At 44.6% G+C, this 25,962-nt stretch overlaps 1 protein-coding gene across 1 annotated transcript; it reads right to left on the reverse strand.

Annotated features, from left to right (window-relative positions):
* Positions 1–133: 133 nt before the first annotated feature.
* cyp1b1 (cytochrome P450, family 1, subfamily B, polypeptide 1) lies at positions 134–4,224 on the reverse strand. Its single transcript, XM_084021344.1, has 3 exons — positions 3,938–4,224; positions 2,810–3,851; positions 134–2,346 (listed from the first exon to the last, which is right to left on the reverse strand). The coding sequence occupies exons 2-3, from the start codon at positions 3,805–3,807 to the stop codon at positions 1,695–1,697; spliced, it is 1,650 nt and encodes a 549-aa protein (XP_083877470.1). The 5' UTR covers positions 3,808–3,851; positions 3,938–4,224; the 3' UTR covers positions 134–1,694.
* Between the last annotated feature and the right edge of the window lie 21,738 nt (positions 4,225–25,962).

Here is a 25,962-nt window from a genome sequence, read left to right on the forward strand (position 1 = left end):
CAGTCGGCTCTACGGGATGATTTATTCTTCTTCTTGGCAACTATTTTTCCTAAATGATCATTTGGTTTACTTTCCAACTGTGACATAACTATGACATCAGTGTTGCAATTTCTCAGAAAACGATGCTTGATCATCCTGGGCCGTCATAGTTTAATAGTCTTTAGAAAGCAGTTTGTCAGAGTCACTGGATGGCATCAGAGGATACAATGTGATTTACTGAGACAGAAATAACATACAGCAGGACGCTCAGATCCAAGACGGTCAGTGCATTAGTCCGTCACGCCGAGGCAGCGATTAGATGAGTCAAAACAATCATATATATACATATAAAAATCTATACCCCCGATGTCCCACAGCATATAAAACAACACGAGGAGGAAACGATGTGGTTACTGGCATCCTGAGCGCGGAAACAACGGGGTTAAAAAGCAGCATTCTACAACATTCAATCTGAAAACACACAAAGTAACAAACAGAGGAATACAGGACTAAATAACACTGATGTGATAAAAGACTTTTCACACTTGGACAGCAGTTCTCAGACGCAGGCAGCAGGTCTGTTGATCCGACGTTTTTTAGTCCTCATACCGATACCTGGGCCGATATCGGGAGCCGGTCCGACATCGGCCTTGACTCAAACATTGCTTTCCTAACTTTTGTAAAACAAACATCTAACCAATAAATACATAGATATATATATATATAAATGTAATGATTTTTTTTATTTATTAAAATAAAGGTATCCGATACCAGATCGGCATTAATCGCTGTTGACCCGATCCGGCTAGTTGAGTCGTAATTGTAGCAAAATCAGAATATATCACGACTTTAAAGTTAAAATTGTTTTTTTTGTTGTTTTTTTTGCCTTATTTTCTGAGTAACTACACTTTTACACTATAAAAAAACTGCACGTTAGTACGTTTTATCGTAGTGGACGTTAGCGTCGTCACGTAAACACCTCCGGTTACGATGGCTTCCATTCAAATGTCACGTACATGTTTTGAGGAGGAAAAACATTCAGACAGTGGCCGAATTAAAGCCGACAATTTGGAGATAAAATGTTTTTTCTTTAATCCGACAGCAAAAAAATAAAAAAACATTTCAATGCTAATCTCACCAGGGCGGACAGGAAGTTAGCATCGTCGTGGTTACCTCGATAAAAAGCCAACGGGATTATTGCAGAATAAACATCTACTTTTACGTTTTCCTCAGCAAGGCGATCTTTGCAAGCGAGCATCGATTTTTAAGTTGTTTTTTTTAAGTGTGATTGCGATTACCAGAAGTATAAAGCTAACCGTTAGCCGCCTTTTTTAAGACGCATAAAAGCTTCAAAATGCAGGAGAGTGATATTTTACTGGCCTGTTTTATTTATATATTTGTATATATATTTGTTTAACATATCTCAAGCTTCTATTTCAGGCATCTTAACAACAACCCGTTGACTTTTAGTTGTGGGAACCGCGAGTGCGATCAGAACTCGAGTGCCGGTCGGTGCCGAGGTCCAGTTGAGGCGGATCTCCAGTGCAGCTGATTTCTAATTGGTCGAGGTGAGCGGTGATGCCGCCGCATCGGTTCCCACCCGTCACTCTAATACTTAAAGAACGATGTGATACGTGATAAAGAGTTCAGCCTGAGATTTCAGCTTATAAATATCGTTTTCAGCCCACAAACTTGAGCTTTAAATCTTTTGTGTTTCAGCCTTCATTAGTTTTGCTTCTTGCAGTGTTTTGTTCATGAGTCAGATGGGGGGAGGGGGGCTGGCCCTGGACCTCCTCGGGGAGCTCCCTCCTGGTCGCCTCATCCAGCAGCCTCATGTCGTCCCGCAGACTCACCGCTATGGAGAAGGCGAGCGGCTTCAGGGTCAGGCCGTAGCTGTAGTCCAGTTTGGCGGGCCGGGCCGGGTCCCCGGTGATGTGGCACTGGTGGGCGAGCAGCGCCGTGAACAGGAACAGCTGCAGCTTGGACAGCTCCTCGCCGATGCACCGCCGCTTCCCCAACGAGAAGATGAGCATGCTGCTGGCCAGGTCCTTGTTCAGACCCCCGTCCCCGTTCAGGAAGCGCTGGGGGTCGAAGGTCTCCGGCTGGGGCCACATTGCCGGGTCGTGGTTGATGGACCACTGGTTGATGAAGACCACCGTGTCCTTGGGGATGGAGTAGCCCATGATGGAGGTGTCCCTGGTGGTGGAGTGGGGGATGGTGAGCGGCAGGAAGCTGGTGTAGCGCATCACCTCGTAGATGAAGGCCATGATGTAGGGCAGCCGGAGCTGGTCCTCGACGGTGGGCAGCCGGCTCCGGTCCACCACCTTGTCCACTTCCTGCTGGAGACGGATTTGCATGTCGGGGAACCTGCAGGCGACAGGTGACGGAGGTTACACTCTTTTATTTAGATTTTTGATGCATGGACACCATCTCTCTCTCTCTCTCGTTTAAAGAAACAGATTAAAGCATCAGGGATTAAAAACTGACGCTAAAGATTAGAAAATGAACTCCTGTAAAACGCTGACTGGGCAATTTCACTCAGGTTACATAACACACATTCTGAACTTCCTCAAGTCTGCAGCAGCTTCAGCAGCGGATCGATTTATTATCTCATATTTCTATATCAATATATTCATGCATCTTTAAAGAGCAGAACAATATACATGACGTTATAATTTGCTACATATCTTTTATAGCTCCAAACAAATGTTATGTATTAATTTAAATTAATAATTAATTAAATTATTCAAACTTTATGTGCAACAGTAGCATATATATATATATATATATATATATATATATATATATAAAATGAGGGGGGGTTGCTTACTTGACCAGGATGAGGATGATCCACTGCAGCGCGGTCGACATGGTGTCCTGACTCGCCCCGAAGATGTCCCCCACGGTGGGGGTCACGTAGTCCTTCTCTATGGCCAGACCCGAGGTGGTCCTCAGCTGGTCCATCGCCACGATGAACGCGTCCGTCATGTCCCTGATGACGCTCGACTGGAAGTTCTTCCGGTGCTCGGCCACCTTGTCCAGGATGAAACTGTGGAACTCCAGGTTGAGGCTCTTGAAGTTGTCGAAGATGGTCTTGATGGGGTTCGGGAAGTACTGGAGCCAGGGCATCACGTCCACGATGCTGCCGGCGCCCACCGTGCGCGTGAACTGCTCGTTGCGGCCCACCACCTGGCGGAACTCCTCGTCCTCGTACGTGTACCGCTTGCCGAAGCACAACGCGCTCATGATGTTGGCCGTGGACACCACCAGGTACGTCATGGGCTGGAAGTAGCGCTGCTCGCGCGTCATCTCCACGAAGCACCGCAGCATCTCGCGCACCTCGCACAGGACGTGGTGCTCGAACCTGCGCTTGGTGTGCGCGTTCCCCGTGGAGAACATGCGCACGGTGGCCTGCGCCACTTTGCGGTGCGTCTTCCACCAGTCGGTGACGGTGCCGAACGCCATGCTGTCCCCGCCGCCGATGTACTGGAAGGACGTGAAGTCCGGTCTGCCGGCGAACGCGGAGCCCTGCTTGACCAGCGCCTGCTTGATGGAGTCCCCGTTCAGCACCACGACGGCGCGCGAGCCCAGTTTGATCTGGAACACGTCGCCGTACTTCTTCGCCATGCGCGTAAAGTACAGGTGCGGCGCGCCGCCGAGCTGCACCGCGTTCCCGACCAGCGGCCAGGCGAGCGGACCGGGCGGCACCGGGACCGAGCGCTGGCTCCGGAGCCAGCGCCACAGGTGGACGGAGACCAGCAGAGTCACGCACGCCAGGAGCAGAGCCCTCGAGTTCACCGGGTTAATCTCCTCCAAATTAAAATCCATGATGATGATGATGATGATGGTGGTGGGGAGGAGGGAGGGGGATCCTGCGGGGGGAGAGGATGCTGATATTAAACGCACATATTTAAGCTTTAAAAAATAGATGATATAGTTCTGTTGATTAAATAAATACCTGCAAAAATCCTTTCATTTAGGGTTTATCCAAAATAGTACAGTGTTCATCCATGAACTGAATGGAAAGACTACATCTTTAACCTTTTTAAGAGAGAAATATGATTTAATTAGTCCATAAAAAGCCTTAAATAATCAAGTTGTGCTTCCACGGTGTGTGAAAGCAGTGCGCGCTCCCTGCGCTCCGTCCGCAGCCTGAACCTCCGCGCCGACTGCGCGCATTTATCCCCCGAAAGCGGCGCAGCATCACGGCCCCGTCAGCGTCGGTGTGCTGCCCGTCTGGCTTTTGTTACAGTGGGCAGGTTTGTTGCAAAGGGTGTCACTCCACCCTCCCACCATCACCTCCTCCTCCACCCTCCCACCTCCTCCTCCCCCTCCCCGCCTCAGTGTTACTGACATGCAACACGTTATTGTCCGACTTGTCAACCTGAGGTTTGTTTTAACAGAAGAAACACGAGATTATGGAACTATTTCAAATGTTTTATTCTATCAATAATCGCTTTAATTGCTATCCACAACTTTGTATTGCTATTTTTATTATTGGAGGGGTTGTTGCTGTCATCATTATTTCAATTAATATTACTGGAGGGTTTGTTTTTGATGTTATTAATATTATTATAATTGGATGGGTTGTTATTGGTATCAGTGTTTGGTTCTTGTATTAAAGATGTTTAAATAAACATAATCACACTCCTTATAGGCTGACCCGGAGTTCAAACTATTTAAATTAAATTATACACCTGAAATCCAATGTAAACATCTATTCGTGACTGCTGCTGTGACGTAGCTGTGACGACGAGTCCTCTTGTTCTTTTTACGCATATTCATATATATTTATATTTATATATAAAGTCCATCAGCGGTCCTCCTCCCGGGGGGATAAAAAGAAGAAGACTCCAGTGTGTGTTGGCTCCTCTGAAGCCAGTCTCATGTTGTTTTAATGACGTCACATTTGAGGGTGCGCTTTCCTCGCAAGCCACCAGGAGGAGGCGAACCCCGTCTTCTAATTCAGTAATTTCCCCTAATTAACCAGCATCAGACCTAAAGATTGCAGCCTGTAGTACTATAATTGTATCTGTATAATAATAATAATAATAATAATAATAATAATAATAGTAATAATAATAGTAATAATGTGGTTACAGATGCCCCCGGTCGAGGCTGGAGGAAAATAATGATACTATTTATTATTATAATAATACTAATGTTGTCTCGGGGGTTCAGACCCTCGTCCTTCCTGTATTTGCTCTTTATTGCCCCAGCGTTCAGTGAGTCCGTCTCTGCTCGGGCCTCCCTGTTCAGGTCTGGGGTCTGGGGTCTGGGATTTGGGGATCCAGGTTCAGCACCGCGGACAGCGGATCGAATGAACCGGGCGGTGTCTTCTGACCTCAGCCGACTGCAGCTCCGGAAACACCAACGAACGCTTCCTTTCACAATACTTACCATTACAAATACATGCATAAATATTAAAATGTATGTTTGGGAATAAATTGGTGATAAATTATGAGCATTGTAGGTGTACTATTGTATGTAATATATTTATGTAATACGTAATATATTTATATATACACATATATATATACTGTATATGTATGTATGTATGTATGTATGTATATATATATATATATATATATATATATATATATTAATATATATATATATATATGTGTGTGTGTGTGTGTGTGTGTGTGTGTGTGTGTGTGTGTGTGCATACAGTTACAATCCAAATAATGAAGTACTGTGCCAATCTAATTAAGTAATATAATATTATATTTATAAATTGCTATATATATAAATATATATATATATAAATAAACCAATTATTTATATATGAATAAAAAACATTTATTTGTATATTATTCCATCTCGAAAATACCAACCAACTGTTTGATTGTTTTAAAGAACATTGGTAGCAGCAGAATAAATACAAATATATGCAATTATTAGTTGAGTTCTATTTATTAGATTATTAATAAATAAACATATAAATCATATATGTTTTATATATATATATATATATATATATATATATATATATATATATATATATATATATATATATATATATTAAAGTGAATCTAAAGCCACTTACTGACTGGGGATCCTCCAGTGTTCCTCTCCCTGATGAACCTGTGCTCTTGCTTTATTCCAGCACTGACTGGATCCACGAGGAGGAGAGTGAGTGAGTGAACAGCCGCTCCCAGGCAGGATGCAGCTATTAGACCAGAACCCCAGCAGGTCTACCCCCCCCCCCCCCCCCCCAAACAAGCCTTCACATCCACGTTGGGCTTTGTTGTTAAACTGTCATTACTCAAATAATGATCTATTTACTGATCATTCAACTGGGGGGTAATTGTAAAGACTTTTATATATATTCGCATTAACCTGTGTGTGTGTGTGTGTGTGTGTGTGTGTGTGTGTGTGTGTGTGTGTGTGTGTGTGTGTGTGTGTGTGTGTGTGTGTGTGTGTGTGTGTGTGTGTGTGTGTGTGTGTGTGGTCACTGGGTCAGTGGTCATACTGTGACCCTGAACATCCCGTGGCTCTCAGACCTTTTGTCTGCAGACTTAGTAAGTCTTTGGTTTAACTGTGTTTTGTTAAACACCACATACTTTGTGCTTGAGAGGCATTAAATATCCACGCCTCTGTTTAAACCATAACAGCTTAAAATACCAAAACCTTACATTTATCGTTATTAGTTTTATTATTATTCCAGCACATACGTTGCTTTGTCTGATAAAAGTAGGATATCATCTTTTTAATGCAAATATTTCCCAAAAAACAATGAAGCAACTTCCTCCTTTTGTAGTTTTCATTAAATTCCCTTTAAAAAACTGCACTTTATCTTTATGTGATAAAGTGCAGTTTTAATACCTTTTTTTTGCAATATTTGTCAGCTTGACATCGGTAGTTACAACGGTAGTATTCAGAGAAAAAAAATTGCGGTTGGGCTAAGATGCTAGCAGCAGCTTTCACTTGTCATAGGGGAAGTAAACAAGTTGCCTAACTGGATGTTTGCTATGACAACAAGCTACCGTTAGCATCTTAGCCCAACCGCCCCGATCAATAAACACCAACATGACGATTTGGCCTGATATAAATAATAATAAAAAGCAACAATAAGCATCACCTTAACGAGGTGTCGTCACACGTTGGGATGGATTCATTAGAGAAGTAAATGTGTACATTCATGGGAAGTTAGCTAGCATACATGCAGTTGTTAGCATCGTAATAAACTTGCAAATTTGGCATTTTTTCTCAGAATATTGCCCCCCTGTCTCGGCTCTGTTTTCTTTTCCTACAGTGTCATTAATATGCTGTCATATGTAGTGGATTAGGAATTGTATTTATTTATGTATTTCTAATTTTGCTTGACTGAAACGGGTCCGCAGGTAGATTCGATCCCCAGCGAGCTCCGTTTCTCTGCAGCGCTCCTAAATATAACCTTTAAAACCCACATGTGTTTGTGTTTGGACGCCTCGCCTCGCAGCTAATCCCCCTCAAAGGTGCGGTGAGGTGACTTCAGCTGCAGAAACAACCTGGAGGCTAGACGGGGGCCCACACGGAGGCCCCCCTGCCTTTGAGCCCCGCCAAAATAAAAGCTCCCGCCCCCCCAGCACGTTCAGTTTCAACTCCGTGTTCCGGCGTGACTGACAGCTCAACGGCTCATCGCGTGTGAGTGAGCGTGGAGGCGGAGCTCGGGAAGGTGTGTGTGCAGGTGATGATTTGCTCTGACAGTGAAGGTACAGTTACACTGTACGACATTTCTCACATTCAGAGCATAGTTTCATAGGAGGGGGGGGGGTCAGGCTGACTAGCAGGATGCTACGTCATCTGCAAAGAGGCGTGACGAATCAAACGAGGACATTACTTTGATTTATGAGCGTAATTAGTTGAAGCATGCAGAATACCGTCAGGAGCTGCCCACGTTTTATATACACTGCTCGTCGAATCAAGGCGGTGAACTTCTGGGGGGGAGCGATGGTGGTGGTGACGGTGGCGGTGGTGGTGACGGTGGCGGTGGTGGTGGTGGTGACGGTGGCGATGGTGGTGACGGTAGTGACGGTGGTGGCGGTGGTGACGGTGGTGGCGGTGTTGGCGGTGGTGGCGATGGTGGCGGTGGTGACGGTGGTGGCGATGGTGACGGTGGTGACGGTGGTGACGGTGGTGGCGGTGGTGGCGGTGGTGGCGGTGGTGGTGATGGTGGCGGTGATGGTGGCGGTGGTGACGGTGGTGGCGGTGGTGGCGATGGTGACGGTGGTGACGGTGGTGGCGGTGGTGGCGGTGGTGGCGGTGGTGGCGATGGTGGCGGTGGTGACGGTGGTGGCGGTGGTGGTGATGGTGGCGGTGGTGGCGGTGGTGACGGTGGTGGTGGTGGCGGTGGTGGAAATGGTGGCGGTGGCAGCGCCACCGGCCGAAGGCTATTCTAAAAGGTGGCGGTGACAACTGATGGGGAAGCCATTGACAACTTCACTAAACTAACCGAACACGGGTCCAGTTTTTTGTCTGACCTTCACCATAGCAACATTCAACAGAAGACAGGAAGTGCAAAAAAGACAAGAAAAAAAGTGCACACACACACACACACACACATACACACACACACAGACACTCACTTCAGAGTCGTCCGGACCCCCCCGTCTTGTTAATTACTCTCCATTAGAGATGAATCGACCTGCCGCCGTGTGATTGGTCCGACTACCACCAAACCGGACAGTCATCTGGCTTGGCGGTGAATCAGGAGAGTTGAGCGCCGGGGCAAACCGCTTTCACTTTGGTTCGCCTGCAAAAGCGCCTCATTACGACTGAATGACCCCAGTGACTCCAAATGTCAAACTGTCCCACAACAACTACCCCCCCCACCCCCCACCGCCACCCACGCCTCGACTCTCGCCCCAATATTTCCCAGAAGTCCACAAATCCTGTATTTTTCTTTTCTTTTCTGACGCTCCATCTAGGTTCATGACAATGATGCTAATGAGTGTTTCAAGTATACTAATGACCTTACAGATTAACAGAGCACTCATTGAGGTACCTCTTATCTGTATGGTCTTTTTTTTTTTTTTGTCCGGCTACGGAGGCCCTTGCCAAAGCGTAGTCAGCAGCCCGTGAAGGCGTCTCCCCTCCATTCTCACACTAAAAGGGCATCTTTCCCCCTCGAATTCTGATTCGGCGAGCATGACGATTTTTTTCTTTCTCAGAAGAAAAACCTTTTCAGGGGTCTGTGGAGTCCAGTTGAACTGTTTGTACTTCTATCGGGGGTAAAGAATGGGCGGCTTATTACGAGTTCCGCCGCATGACTGCGCTTTTCAAATCCACGCCAACTAAAAACAAAAAAAGCCTCGCCGGCTTCTGTTCTCGCAACTGTTTGTCACCCGTCTTTGTTTTTATTGGCCTAATTGAAGAGACCGACGAGGAGCCTGGAAAATAACCAGTGAATGGGATGTGAACAGCTTTCTACGATGCCGTATTAGGGCCACTGTAGGGAAAAAAACGGAGCCGAGAGAGATGGGCAATATTCCGAGAGAAAAAAGTTGCAGAGTTGCTACTTTAGCAAATCTCCTAGTTTTTAAAGTTTGCTATGTTATTTTAGAGGTCATAGAGGAAGTAAACGCGTTGCATGACAGGATGCTTGCCGTTGCTGTGACAACAAGTGAACGCCACCGCTAGCATCTTATCCCAACTGCCCTGATCAAAGATGACAATTTGAACCCATATAAATGAAACCACCAATAACCGTCAACATCATCACCCTAAGGACCTTAACGAGGCGTCACACGTTGTGTCATGGGAAGTCAGCTAGCGTAAATACCGGTTGATAGCATCGTAATAAAGTAGCAAATATGCGATTTTATAAAGTAGCATATTTGTGACTACTTTTATCGGAATATCTCCACCTCTCTCGGTTCGTTTTTTTGTAGTTGTTGTTGTTGTTTTCTACAGTGCCTAATACACCGTCGTAGCTTTCTGATGAAGGCGGAGGTGTTTTTTGTTTTTGGCGGATTGCTTCGCTAAAAGGAATGAATCGAGGATTATGTGGAAATGAATGTCCACGAAAGGTTTGATCAAAACCTTGCCTTTAAAAAAAAATGGTTAAGACACATGTTTTTGCTCTTTGTGAGTTTAGTCCAAAAAAACAGTTTCGAGGAAACTGTAAACCGACTCACGTCCGATGTTTGTGCGTACGCAAAAAAAAAAACCATCACGCACACCTGATGAGCTCTGATCTTATCCCATCTCTGCGTGATGACAGTGTTGCTATTCTAACCCAAACCAGCTCTGTCATTAAAAGTCACTGAAGCTTAGTCGTCTCCCCCTCGTGTTTATCTCTTCCCCCCTGTGAGAGGTCAAAGGTGAAGCAGCGCTCAAGGAGGCAAGGCCTCACCCCGGCGACCTCCCCTCCCCTCCCTTCCTCTGTCTTTGGTGTTTTTTTTACAAGAAAGTAATGATGACGGACAGTCGTGCACGATGAACCGCGGCCTGCAGAGGTGGAAGTCACGCGAGGTGCTTGTCTTGTCGAAGCAGCAGCGTTTGAAGAAACAGGGAAAAGTAGGGAGGCGTGATGAGGAGTAATTAGCCCAGCAGAGAGCTCAAGGGCAACATGATCTCAGGATGGAGAACTCCTCACATTATACAACCTGTCTGTCTCACAACATGCTTTAAAAACACAGCGTTAGTTCTGCTTTAAAGACGTGATTCAGTACTTCCATAAAATGGGGCGTTCACAGAAGACATATCTCAAAAATAATGGTAAAAGTACGGGTCAAACTCACAGACTGGAAGAAGTGGACGTCGTCATGGTGACGTCATCCGTTGGTTTGTGGAGGAGCGACGGGTGGATCTAATGAAACACAAGCAGCAGAGCGGCACCTTTCCTGGATCTGAATCCATGTGGATTCTGGTGTTGAAGCTGCTAACAAAGTTAGCTTCTATAATTCAAGGTCAACATTACGGCTTAGTGTTAAAGTAATCTTAGAAGCTAACTAGCATTGGTAGCTTGGTAGAGTACTGTCAATCAGCAGGTAAGCCCCGCCCCCTAAAGCATCCCCTGCTTTCTGGTCTGCTGGACTCTAAATGGACCATAATGTACTAAATGAACATCATGCTGGATTGAAGAAGACTTGAAACTAGAGATTGAGACCATAAACTCATGTTTACAATGTTTACTGAGATAATACATCAAGAGAGAAGTAGGACCATTTTCTCATAGACTTCTATACAACCAGAGAGGAGTCGCCCCCTGGTGGCCAGCAGAGAGAAGTAGGACCATTTTCTCATAGACTTCTATACAACCAGAGAGGAGTCGCCCCCTGGTGACCAGCAGAGAGAAGTAGGACCATTTTCTCATAGACTTCTATACAACCAGAGAGGAGTCGCCCCCTGGTGGCCAGCAGAGAGAATGAAAAATTAAGGCACTTCAGCTTTGGTTTCACTTCTTAGAACCGGAGATTCCCGCCTGGTCAAGCTTCTAAGATGCATGATCCCACATTTCCCACGATGCAACTCTTTTCAAACTCCACCCTGTTCGTAGACTCTCTGTTATGTAAAGTAAGTATGTAGAAGCCACATCAAAGATAAACCCGATGACGTCGTTTAGGGTTATTTTAGCCGACTTCCTTAAGATACAGATAAAGATGAAGATGAAGATAAATAATTCTTGTGAGAAATTAACTTGAGTTCACCTGAAGCTGGATTTACGACAGTGGCGATAATAAGTAATAATTCTACTAGTAGTTTTAATCTCTTTATATGAACAAAAGCACATTGGTGTCCCAGTTGTCCAAAAAAAAACAACAATTATTTGTATCACATTACAATTGTTGTCTTATGTTTGTGTCTTCATGGGTGGAAAGACCCAAACAAATCCAGCCTCAGTCCTCTGAAGCATTAAACTGTGACTTATTTTGCCAGTCATGTGAAAACAAAAGGGTATAAAACGCTCGGCCACTAATGTGGGACGATCTGATTCATCGTCGCCAAGAAAGTGGATGTTTGCAGGCTGCACATTTGTTTACACAGAGATGTTTTTATTTTTTTATTATTCTTTAATATTTGACACAGAAACAAGGACTTTGTTTTTTTCGAGGAACATGAGGAGTTTTATCGGATGTGGATCTACTTTATTCTCAGCCTTTTTTTTCTATCAATCTTGACTTGACTTCTTACGTCTTCAGATCTTCTTCTGGCTGCAAAAACAGGCACATTGAACCGACTTCATCCCGAGTGTTTGGGTTTAACGCCCTCTAACATCACTGCAGTCGATGTCGCTCCAGTGATTGAAGGAATAAACTGTTGGTTTTACTGAAACACTGGACAAATGTGTACAGAGGAAGATCGGATTTGACAAAGGTGATACCTTTTGATACGGATTTTGATACCATTTGCTTGATTGCTTCGGTCTGAAGTCATCATCCATTAGATGATATTCTTTGGAAGGATGTTGCGAAGTGATGTAACGTACGACGGGTGAGGAAGGTTTTAGCTCCTTAAATACAACTAATATCCATTTGACACATCCTTACTTTATCATTCTAGCTTTTCAGATTGTCACTTCTCTACCAGGCGTCTTTGGTTTCCATTCATTTCCATGTTAAAATCTGATTGAATGAGTTGTCAAATCCATCACAGTGGGCATCAAATCATGCTTTCACTTTGTGTAAAAGTTGTTGACTTTTCACATCCTTCTGCAATTAAAGCGCAGCAAAACCAAACACAGATTAAGTAACATTTAGTAAATGAATGAAGACTTTATGTCCATTCAGTTAACTTAAACATGCTTTTTATTGTATAGAAATGATTGGAAATGAATCCCTGGAAGAGTCAATAGAGTACAACCGACAGTCTAAAACACCTTCGGCTGATCCTGTATCAGTCACAATTCGTATGTTTTCGTGTGTGTGTGTGTGGTGTGTGTGTGTGTGTGTGTGTGGTTAATCGAGGGCATCGTATGTGTCGTGCAAAGCCACATGAGCTCCCTCCCTATAGTCCCATATGAGAGTCTATTCAGGCTCTGAACTGTTCGTCCTCAGCTTATTGTTTCACAGGGGGATTGGTATTTCCTTTGGGCCCGTGGTTGTCGCTGATACGGCAATCATGGTCTATCAGATAGCGTCATATGGAGGAGGTCACCTAAGGTTTCTGATTGCCGCCATCGAGTCTTGTCTTTACTCTGTTGATGTATAAACTGAATAACATGACGGGCTTTGAGCTGAAATCACGACTCATGAACTTTGCTCTGATGCAAAAGCATGATGGAGTAAATATAGATGTAAGGAGTTTGGAGATGGCAGTTTATTTGATTTGAATATAAATGGTGTGCACAATTGAGTAATTGTATTTTCCCAAACATTATTAGGTAATAATAGTACTAAAACAGTCAAAACCACCACATTCAGTACAATCAACAAAAATGTAAAATGTTAAAATGTAAAATGAAGCTTAAACTCGACGCTCTTTCTCTTCTGAACCAATACTCAAAGGGTTTTAATAACCTTACATATGTTTTAATCTGGTAAATACAAAAATCTAAATTATTATAGAAATGATGGCTAATTGGAAAGAATGAAGGAGAGAGATGGGTGGTCCTTTATCCAAAAAAAGAGAAACAAATCCATGAAGATAAATAGATACCAGTGCATAACATGTTGCCATAACCTACAGTGGAAACAACCTACTTCCTCTCCACCCACATCCCCCTTCCCCCCTGAAGACTGAAAACCCCGTACAGAAATAAAATTAAAAAGAACTCCCAGCGGATTCGATTGTATTGAGAGAAGGAAGGGTGGAGGGATACGGAGGGAGCGACGGGGCAAAAACACACTTTATCATTGCAGCTGAAAAACAAACGCATCGTAATCTGTTTGATAATTAGATCACAAATTTACTCCAGGGATTTAAGAAATAGAAAGTTTATGCTTGGAATTCAATTAAATCAATTTTGTTTTGATTTGTTTTTGTAAAGCATCTTTGAGAACCTGGAGAAGCACTATATAAAAGTTATGTATTATTATTATTATTATTATTATTATTATTATTATTATTATTATTATTATTATTATTATTCATTTAAAATAGATGATAATAATTAAATTTTATTTTACATATTATTACATGGTCAAGCAAAATAAATCCGATCTGCACTCGAGGCCCCCAGAAGGTCCTGGGGGTGAATGTGGTGGTGGAATAGTGGTGATTTGGCCCCTATACAACAAAAGGAGCCCCGCTAAATAAATAACCCATAAAGCGTGACCGTCCCCTGTTGTGTTGGGAGGAAACGGTCACACACACACACACACACACACACACACAAAGACTATGGCGACGGATCTCTCAAGCATGACGTTCTCATCATGTTGCCACAACATCTCCAGAATGTCACAATGTCCCCGGCATGTAAAGGTGACGTCGGGGGCGCCGGCACACTCGGACCGTCAATTTGAAAAGCGGCGAGGGTTTTTTTTCCGAGGGTGCGGGAGGGCGAGCGTTGAACCATTTTCGTCAACGGCGGCATCTTGCAAAAAGCCTCTCTATGCCGTTAGGTCTGTTTCGTTTGGATGGAGAAGAGAAATTCCACAATTTAAACATTAAACCTATAAATATTTTTTATATTTATATTCTGCTCTCTCGCCATTTTTTAAACAAACACTTTAATGAAGCCACATGACTAGCTGTTGAGCAGAGAAGCAGGTGCTGGTGGAGACCAAAACGGAGCTAAACGTTTTTCAGGTGGCCGAAACGACTCCAAATGAATGCTAACGCTGCTTTGTTTTTGCCTTTCTGGATGTTTATTTATTTGTTTATTTAATGGGGACAGTGCATATTTATGGACATCAGTATTAATACACAATGTAAATACACTAGAGTTAGCACAATGGCTAGTTTTTGATCGTCCCATGTGACGTGTAAATAGGTCGTTATCAAGAACAACTTTCTACTCTACGATGGTCATCAACCTTGCGTTTGTTCTTCAGATAAAAAAATTCTGTTAAAGCCACTTTAATTAAATGTTCTTTTGAATCAAAACAAACACAATCTTCTAACTTCTTTCAGAAAGAAACCCAAAATGTCTAATTTCCTCTCAAAAAACCTATTTGTAAACGGTCGTCTCCGATTGTCGTCATGGTGAATACGAACCTGCGACACGAACGTTGACAGCTTCTAATTGAGGTCAAACGTATGGAGGTGCTGGCCCTCGGCCCTCGGCCTCTGTTTTGGGTGTGTCTAACGGTCGACGGCACAAAGACAGACATGCTCTAATAACTCAGACTGAGCTCTAATTAGATCCTGGCGTTTGGTGGATCTCACGGACCCGATGCATCATGGTCCGTCTTCCATCACAGAGCCACAGCCGCTGCGTTTTTCCACCGTGGTTGCCACGGCGCTAGCTGTACAAAGAAGGGGCGGGATCGTTTTGTATTTATACGACGGTGTATTAGGACCACTGTAGAAAGAGAAAAAACAGAGCTGATAGAAAGGGGCAATATTTCAAGAAAAAAAAGTGGCAAATTTGCAAGTTTATGAAGTGCAAAATTTGTACATTTATGCTAGCTAATTCCCATGAATGTACATTTCTGTTTCTAATGAATCATCCCAACGTGTGACAACGCCTCGTTAAGGTCCTTAGGGTGATGATGTTGATGCTTATTGTTGCTTTTATTCATACAAGGACAAACTGTCATCTTATGGGTGTTTATTTATCGGGGCGGTTGGGCTAAGATGCTAGCGGTAGTTTTTACTTGTTGTCATAGCAACAGCAAACATCCGGTGTTAGCGGAACCAAGCAATTTGTTTATATCGGCTATATATATTCATAAAGTAGCATTTTTTTTCTCTAAATATTGTCGTCCTCTCTCGGCTCCTTTTTTTCGCTACAGTGGCCGTCGTACATTTAAGATTGAGGGGAAAAAAAGAAGAAGAAGTGCTGTCACGGCTTTGGTGCTCTGCCGGAGAGGTGAGAGAGGCTCACCTGTCACTCTGGATTACTTGGATCTCGGCGGGGCTTTGAAGTGCTCTGACAGCCTCAGATAACTTCTAGCTGGAGGAACAAGCGCTTCCTCTCTGTGTTTGGATTGGCTGGCGTGGGACGGGGACGCCGGACTCCACCGGGAAGTGAAACTCTGCAGCTACATGCATGTTTCTGGGCTTGTTCGAGTCATTTTATAGCTTGTTGTATTAATCCCTCGTATTGGGGCAGTTCGCTGGATTTATGAATGGTATGCCCCCCCCATTCATAAAAGCCTCTGTGTTCTGGCCTGAGTGTGTTTCTTTTTTCTTTTTTTGGCAGTGACATTCTTTGTAGTTTACATTCCTGTTTGTAACCAGGTAGTGTGTGTGTGTGTGTGTGTGTGTGTGTGTGTGTGTGTGTGTGTGTGTGTGTGTGTGTGTGTGTGTGTGTGCGTGCGTGTGCGTGCGTGTGTGTGTTTCAGACTGAATGGAACAAACCAAACTGGATGGACGAGGTTGCAGCTGCAGAAGCACGCGATCCTCTGAAACTTCTTGCAGGCCTGCATGAGGTGTTTTTGCACAGTAGCCTTACAAACGCATTCAAATACCTCAGTGTGTGTGTGTGTGTGTGTGTATGTGTTGCATCAAGCATTAAAGTGCATCCATGTTGCATTGTCTTCTTACTTCTGTGTTCTGCCTTGTGTTCCGTAGACGGTTGGCGTGTGATTTATGAACAGCAGCACTTGGCTGGTTGACGGGAGCAGACGAGGCTGTTCGGAGGTAAGATGAGCTGTCGGAGAGTTATTGTTACAGCGCAACCGTCACGTGCGGCGGCTCTGCCCCGACAACGCTCCGCTGCGGCGTCTTCGCACGAAAAGATCGTGCGAGGGGAGGGGAGGCCTCTCTAGATAATCTAATGAAGGATCTCTCAGAAGTGGCTATTAGAGGCGGTTGCATCAGATAGGAGAGAGAGTGAGAGAGAGAGAGAGAGCTCGGGGGTTTCAAGATTGGCGCTCAAAGTCGTCGACGAGTTCGGCTTAAACATTACTACTTAGCATCGTGTTGCATCTTACCCTAGCTATCTTTGTTGACCAGCAACTTGAAACTTCCTTACGTACCGACAGAGATTTTGTTTCACTTTCTTCTGATAAATATACTTATTTAGTAAGTTGCTTTGGATAAAAGCGTCTGCTAAATGCTGGAAATGTAAACGTAAACATAAAATGTAAATGTAAAATGTAAAATGTTAAATGTAGTGTAATGTAAATGTAAACGTAAATGTAAGTGTAAACGTAAATGTAAGCGTAAACGTAAAATGTAAAATGTAAAATGTAAATGTAAATGTAAGCGTAAACGTAAAATGTAAATGTAAATGTAAATGTAAATGTAAGCGTAAACGTAAAATGTAAATGTAAAATGTAAATGTAAATGTAAAATGTGTTTGACTGTTTAGCGAGCGGACTAGACACAAATATCAGGGGGAGGAGTCGTAATGTTAATTCACTTTTTGATTTATTTACCTCTGACCCTTGTTTTCCTGGCTTACCCCGACCATTCTCACCTGTAACGTGATCGGTGGCGGCGACCCGACGACGTCGAAAGTCGTGTCGCTGTGATTACGTATTTTCTCTGTATTTACGCTTTTAAATGTTTTACTTTTGGTTTTAATTTACTTGTCTTGGAAATGGTTACTGGTTGGTTGCTGACAAAAGAAAAAAGTCTTGATCTTGATTATTTTGATTTTATTCCTTTCACTTGCATATGTGTCTGTTTTCATTTGTAATCACTTTCATCTTAACGCTGCCAGTAAAGTAAAGTTGCTTGCTCAATATAAAGTGTAGTTGTCGGTCCGTGACGGGACTCAGACTCTGGTTTGTGAGTCGGCGGTGACTACCTGCTGTTTCTCACAGGAAACATATTTGTTGCCTTCTGCCGGGATGACATCACCGTTAACCATAATCCGGGCCCTCATTTCATTTCCAAACGCTGAGATTTGTGCCGCTCCGTCGAGAGCCGCCACTTAAGCGTAATCTCTCTTGATCACCCCTCCTTTTGAGCGGCACTCGAGCCGGGCCTCCTCCTCCTCCTCCAAACCTGAAATAAGTGTTCAGTAATTACCAGACTGCTGTTGGTGGCACTGACAGCTTCCCATTGTGTTGTCTAAGCCCTTCCAGTTGACGTGTGCGTGCCGAATTTAACACGTTTTTTCACACGTCTTAGTGACGGACCTTTGTTTTCACGTGTTTACTCGTTGCTAATTGATGTCAACATCGCCCACTTTTCCTCCTTCCGCCTGCCGAGGGTTAAAAGCTAGAGAAAAGACAAGCGAGGTCAAAGGTTGTGGACACAGAATGGAGGTATATAACCTCTTTTATAACACATTATAATGCATGTATATATGTATATATACGTCATGCATGATTATAAACATTTATAACGCCTTTTAAATGCATTATAATGTGTTATAAATGTGCTTATGATGCATTACATACATGACCTTGAGAAAGTGAAACAGATAAGTTGGAGTGCAGCTCACATAAAGGATGACGTGACTCTGCCTTCACACAACACAACGGCGTCACCATGGATACCGTGTGTTTTTACAGGCATTTAGGTGCATCAAAGCGATCTCTGTCCCACGCTGGGGGAATAAAGCAACGCACCTCAACTGTAACCCCGGTGTGAACGAGCGAGGAGAGCGGCACAATGAAAGTCGTCGAGTGTGACGGTCGGCGGGCCCTCGACGAGAAGAGAAAGTCTTACCTGTGCAGTACGTGACAGGTAGGAACCCCACGTTTCTATTTTTAAGCGTCGATGCATTGGTTAGCTGCTGCCGTTGTTGTTTGGACGTTTGGCCCTCGGGGGTTTTTTATCGCCCTGATGCCTGGTTGGAAAATACCCGTCAGGTACAAGTCAACAACAATGTGGTGCCATTTTGTCTGTCGCGCTTTTTCTTTTTTTGTGAAACAATTTACAGCTTCCTGCTTTTCAGATTTAGGTGGATGGAACAATAAGAACAACAAAAAGACCCTTCAACCACATAATTTACTGTTCTGATGAAGATGCACAGATGTTGTTTTAGCAGAAGGCTGAACAGAAAGAAGGCTGCGATGCTCACAGAACAAGATGCAGTCGGCTACGTCTGCAGTTGTAAGAATAACACAAGAAAGTCATCATGATTCTACAACAGCGTATCAGGGCCACTGTAGGAAAAAGAAAAGAAAATGGAGCCGAGAGAGGGGGGCAATATTCAGATATAAAAGTGGCAAATTTTCAAGTTCAAACGCAAATTTTATACCTCATACATCGGCACATATAGCTGATATAAACAGGTTGCTTGGTTCCGCTAACACCGGATGTTTGCCGTTGCTATGACAAGTGAAAGTTAAAGCTACCACTAGCATCTCTCTCAATAAACACCAATAAGATGACATTTTGGCCTCATATGAATAAAAGCAACAATAAGCATCAACATCATCACCCTAAGGACCTTAACGAGGCCTCGTCACACGTTGGACGTACATTCATGGGAAGTTAGCTAGCATAAATGACGGTTGTTAACGTCGTAATAAAGTAGCAAATTTGCCGTTTTTTTCTGGGAATTTTGCCCCCTTTCTTTTCTTTTGTTTGTTTTTCCTACAGTAGCCCTGATACGCCGTCGTATGATTCAGCTCAATGCAACGCACGTATTTACATAACATTACAGTCGCATGTCATGAGAAAGATGATCCACCGGCGAGGATTAGGCAATAAGACCCAACAATTAGGTGTGCAGCAAACACGGTGGTTTGAGTCACCGACATCTTTCCAGGAATGTAACGTAATGTGGTTCATCGTCGGCGTACGAGCGCACCGTATCGGCCCCAACACATCATTACCAGCTTACTCACCGGCCCTCAGTCACGGAAAAATGATCTACGGCCTCCAGTCGTGCACTTCATGCACCCTCGGGTTACACCGTTCACATCAACAACCAGTCATCACCACTGTGGCTCTGACTGGAGGGCAGGATGATGATTTCCTCATGTTCATGTACACCTTTTTTTATAATTATAAAATTGAATTGGGAAATGATGGAAATGTAATCTTGTAATGTAATCTCTCCCCACCTTTTAAAAACATACCTGTTCAGACTGGATCCCACTTAACTCCACATTCTTTCTTTATCAAATTCACAGTTTTTGTTTCATTTTATTTGATCTATTATTTTTTTATTTTCCTTGTTTTAACTGTGAGGTGTGTTTGTAAGTGTTTAGAAAGGTGCCCTTAAATAAAATGTATTATTATTATTATTATTATTATTATTATTATTATTATTATTATTATTATTATTATTATTATCCTCCTCAGTGGTACAAAAAATGGGTATACACTGGCAATAGTGGCCAAAGCGATGGTAAAAAAAAAAGGTTATTTTCTGTGTGTATACCATATAACTATATATACCCCTCTGACACTGGGTAGTTGCGCCCCTGATCCTCCTATTACAGACGTCAAAGTGATGAAGTTTTACTTTGGCTCTCTATTTAATTGTTGTGACATATGTGTAAAGATGTTGACACATCTTTCAGAGACATTAGCATTTATTTGGAGTTGAATTTGTGGTCCAAGTCCAATATTCACTCACTTTCTTTGCTCAGGTCTGACATCTGTCCTCTCTTGTGGGAAATCTATCCATCTCCATCTAATGTTATTGTTGCTGGAAACAGATTGAACAGAATGTTAAAGTTGCAGTTTCCTTGTTTATTTTATCTTCTCTCGCTGTTCAAGCCTTCCTACAAGACTCGTTGCACACTCTTGTTATTAATAGTTTATTATCATATTGTGATGTGTTTGTGATGTGCTCACCTGTAGTGAATAGACTTGATTAGAGGGAAGGAGGAGCCACAGTCAGAACTTAAAGGACAGCAGTAGTTCTCTTCAAACCACATTTGGTCTGGAGAAAGGAAGGAAGCTGCTTTGTCTCTTGTTGGTAAGTCAGAAACTAATTGTAGATTTGGGTTTAGGCATTGTGTGTGTAAAGCTAGTGGTAACATTTAGTCTAGTATTGATAGCTTGTTGTTGAACTTCTTGTGAAGCTGTCTATGGTAAGTGAGCAATCAGCTTGTTTGAGCCAGCTCACCTGTAGTGAATAGACTTGATTAGAGGGAAGGAGGAGCCACAGTCAGTACTTGCAGTAAATTGAGCACTTAAAAGGCTGTCACTACAGCGTCAGCTGCAGCGTCGGGCCATCAGAACGAAGACAGCTGAACAAAGACAAGGGAGTCTATCTGTGGGAGTCAAGACAGCTGAACAAAGACAAGGGAGTCTATCTGTGGGAGTCAAGACAGCTGAACAAAGACAAGGGAGTCTATCTGTGGGAGTCAAGACAGCTGAACAAAGACAAGGGAGTCTATCTGTGGGAGTCAAGACAGCTGAACAAAGACAAGGGAGTCTATCTGTGGGAGTCCATCGAGGAAGCCCATTGAGGTAGGTATAACATCTCAACCCCCCCCCCCCCCCCCCCCCTCGCAGCCATGTGTCTTATCCCAGTCAGGACATCGCACTGGAGAAGATTTTACCGAAGTCCCTTCATTCGAGGCTGTAACCCATCCAATCTCTGCTACCCACCAATCTCCACCGGTAAGGAACTTGAAGTACTAGGGGGGCTGTGGAACTGCCAGTCTGCAGTCAAGAAGGCGGACACCATCTCAGCCTATGCCTCCCTGCAGTCTCTCCACTTCCTGGCCCTCACAGAGACCTGGATCACCCCAGAAAACACTGCCACTCCAGCTGCCCTTTCAACTGCCTACTCATTTTCACACTCCCCAAGACGAACAGGGCGAGGAGGAGGAACTGGGCTCCTCATCTCACCCACATGGTCCTACCAGGTCCTTCCTCTCGACCACCTACCCCGATCTACGCTTGAATTTCACGCCGTCGTTGTCACTATTCCTTTCAAACTCAACATCATAGTGATCTATCGCCCACCCGGTCCTCTTGGTGACTTTTTGGATGAGATGGATGCCCTCCTGAGCTGCTCCCCTGATGATGGCACACCGCTCGTCGTCCTCGGTGACTTCAACATCCACTCGGGAAAGCTGCACTCATCTGAATTCATCGACTTCTTTTCCGCATTTGACCTTACGCTCTCCCCCTCTCCACCAACTCACCGGGCCGGGAACCAACTTGACCTTGTCTTCACAAGATCCTGTGGCATCTCGGCAATCTCTGTTACCCCGCTCACCGTGTCCGACCACCACTTTGTGACTTTCTCCCTCCCCATGAAGCCCACCACATCCCTCCCCTCTACGCCTCGAATGGTCACCAGCCGCCGCAACCTGAAATCCCTCACTCCCTCCGCTCTCTCCTCAACTGTTATCTCCTCCCTCCCATCCTCGGAACAGTTCTCCTTAATGCCTACTGAGGAAGCCTCCTCTATCCTGATGTCCTCACTCGCCTCTTCTTTGGACACTCTCTGTCCCCCAATCGCACGACCGGCGCGATCATCTCCCCCCCCTCCCTGGCTGTCTGAACCTCTGCGAACCAACAGATCATTTTTGCGAGCGTCAGAGAGAAAATGGAAGAAATCGGGACAGCACGAGGACCTTGCTCACTACCACCTCCTCCTCTCTGACTTCACCTCAACTGTTTCGGCAGCTAAATCTGCCTTCTACCTGGCAAAGATCAACTCTTCTGCCTCCAACCCCAGGAAACTCTTCTCCATGTTCTCTTCCCTCCTCACCCCTCCTACCCCTCCGCCCCCTTCCTTCCTTACTGCCGATGACTTTGCAACTTACTTTACCAAGAAAGTAAATGACATCAGCTCCTCATTCACGCCTATTCCCTCCCAGAAGACATCTCCCCCAACTCTCAACTCGGATGGTCTTACCAGCTTTAGCCCCATCACCTCTGAAGACGTTCACGCACTTGTTACATCTAACCGTGCCACCACCTGCTCCCTTGACCCGATTCCCTCCTCTCTTCTCCAGGACATCTCACACGACATCTTGCCATTCCTCACCACCCTGATCAACTCCTCCCTCACCTCAGGTGTCATTCCAGCAGATTTTAAGACCGCTATCGTGAAGCCTCTCCTGAAAAAACCCACCCTTGACGCTACTGACATCCAAAGCTACAGACCTGTTTCTCTTCTTTCATTCCTCTCTAAAACCTTGGAACGTGCTGCCTACAACCAACTGTCATCCTATCTCTTGCGGAAGAACCTCCTAGACCCTAACCAATCAGGATTCAGGACTGCCCACTCCACTGAGACGGCCCTCCTCACTGTGACCGAGTCCCTGCGAGACGCCAAAACATCATCCAACTCCTCCGTTCTCATTCTCCTTGACCTATCTGCTGCATTCGACACAGTCAACCACCAAATTCTCCTCTCCACTCTGGCTGAACTTGGCATAACCGACTCTGCTCTCACCTGGTTTACATCATACCTGACAAACCGCACCTTTCAGGTCACATGGAATGGCTCTATGTCCAAACCCTGCTCTCTGGACACGGGTGTCCCTCAAGGCTCAGTATTAGGACCGCTTCTGTTCTCACTATACACCAGATCACTAGGTTCTGTTATCACATCGCATGGATTCTCCTACCATTGCTACGCTGATGACACCCAGCTGTTCCTCTCTTTTCCCCCGTCCTCTGACGCTCACATTGCAACTCGCATCTCGGACTGTCTGGCTGACATCTCTGTCTGGACAACTGCACATCACCTCAAGCTTAACCTGAATAAAACCGAACTCCTCTTCATCCCAGGGAAAGACTGCCCTCGCATGGACCTGTCGGTCACTGTTGAGGGCATCACAGTATTTCCTTCCTCAACTGCGAGGAACCTGGGTGTAATCCTCGATGACCAACTATCCTGCACCCCCAACATCACTGCTGTGGCCCGATCCTGCAGATTTGCCCTCTACAATATCCGCAGGATTCGGACCTTCCTCACAAAGGATGCAACACAGCTCTTGGTCCAAGCACTGGTCATCTCCCGCCTTGACTACTGCAACTCTCTCCTGGCCGGACTCCCGGCCTATGCGATTAAACCATTGCAGCGTATCCAGAACGCTGCAGCACGCCTTATCTTCAATCTACCCAAATTCTCCCACGTGACCCCCCTCCTCCGTGACCTCCACTGGCTCCCTGTTGCAGCACGCATCCAATTCAAGACGATGACACTGGCCTTCAGGGCCATCAATGGAACGGCACCTGCCTACCTTCAAACACTGGTCAAACCTCATGCCCCGAAGCGAGCACTCCGCTCCTCTACTTCAGCTGGCCGGCTGGTACCACCATCCCTGAAATCAAACAAATGTCGCTCAGCAAAGTCCAGACTCTTCTCTGTTCTGGCGCCTCAGTGGTGGAACGAACTCCCGACCAATGTCAGGACAGCAGAGTCATTTGCCATCTTCCGAAAAAGGCTCAAGACTCACCTGTTCAGACTTCACCTCGACTCTACATAGCATGACCCACTAACACCCCCCCCCCCCCCCCCCCCCCCCGCAAAAAAAAAAAAAAAAAAAAAAAAACTCGGATCGTAGCACTGTTACTCTTGAAGTACTACTTTACTCAGATGAGGACCTAACACTTGTTCTATTTTTAGCTCTTACTGCATCGGCAATGATACGTCGTGGTTTCTTTGTTTCCTTCTTTTGACAAATGTACTTATTGTAAGTCGCTTTGGACAAAAGCGTCTGCTAAATGACCTAAATGTAAATGTAAATGTAAATGTTTGCCCATTGAGCCGTGGCAGGCCTGATCATTTGATCTGCCTCCATACAACAGCAGATAAAGGCTGCAGCCCGAACCCACATCATCGGAGAGGCTCCACAGGTGTCCCCGTCCTCGGTGAAGAGCTGCTTGTTGCTTCACAGAGAAGGGCCCCCTTTGTTGCCATGCCGACTACAAAGCTTCCCTTCAGCCTCGGGTCAGAGGTCCCGTTTTCTCAGCCAGGTGAGATAAAAGAAGGGGGTCTGGCTTTGGAGGACGTCTGTCACCGGCCCTTATCAGCTGAGGGGCCCCGCAAAAAAAAAAAAAAAGACCTCCGGGACGTTTCGGCAACACTGTTTGATTGTTTCCACCGAGTCATTAGATGTGAGAATATCCTATATTCCCCCTCATGTGCTGTAAATGTAACTGTCATCCTCAGTGTTAATGGGAACTGGTTCGTACAGTTTGGAGCTGCTTGCTCTCATCGCCGTGGAAACAAAACCCACTTGATCCAGTTACGTAATGACATTAGCCACACAGTCGCAGCTAAAAGGAGGAAACTTTGCAGACTTTTCCAACTCCCCGAGGCCAAGGATGCACGAGGAACACGACGCCACGCACACGCATTAAAATCACTACTATGGTTTTGCACTAGTGTGACATAAACGACTAAATATTTACTTCATTTAGTTACATTCTGTGTTTTCTGCACGCAGGGAAGGACAGCACGACTTCCTTTCTGGGAAATACATTTCAATCTGAAGAAGATGTTGCAAATCTTTACATTAGATCGATAGTCAATAGTTTTGCATCTTCTTTCTTCTGCTTAAAATGATTTTTCCTTTGATCCATAAATCCATAAATGTGTTTGCTTTTACCGCTGCTGTCCGACAGAGAAATATTTAGCAACTGACGATGTAAAGCTGTTACGTTGTGTTCATTTAAGTAGCGTGATATTTGAGTTTTTTATTCAATGCAGGAAGTGCGTCGGCATGGTAACCACTGTGCATCTCTATCACCGTGACTAAATGTGGCTCATGGAATCATTTTTCCTGTCATTTTGAATTTGTTTGCAAAGCAATGTTGCACAGACCTTTGTCCCTTTAATCAGAATCAGAAAGGAGTTTATTGCCAAATACATTTTCACATATAAGGTATTTGCTTTGGCCTTTATTTCCAAACAACAAACTTTGAACAATAAAGCAAAGTACTGCAGTCAAAAAATTAAGTAAAAGTAAAAAGTTAAATAAGACAATTTCCAGAAATAAAAAGAGACAATAACATAAACCTCTCCTCGACCCTCATGGATGATCTCACGGATGAACCCGACTGCGAGGACGGGCAGGAATGACACACAGAATCCATACGGAGTCATGTCTCCTCCAC

The sequence above is a fragment of the Eutrigla gurnardus genome, assembly GCF_963514095.1.
Source record: "Eutrigla gurnardus genome assembly, chromosome: 11".
NCBI classification, from domain to species: Eukaryota; Metazoa; Chordata; class Actinopteri; order Perciformes; family Triglidae; genus Eutrigla; species Eutrigla gurnardus.

Coding starts and splice junctions, on each gene's coding strand:
- cyp1b1 (XM_084021344.1), bottom strand. CDS start 3,807: ATGGATTTTAATTTGGAGGAGATTAACCCGGTGAACTCGAGGGCTCTG. Junction 2,347..2,809: donor ATCATCCTCATCCTGGTCAA/GTAAGCAACCCC, acceptor TGTCGCCTGCAG/GTTCCCCGACATGCAAATCC.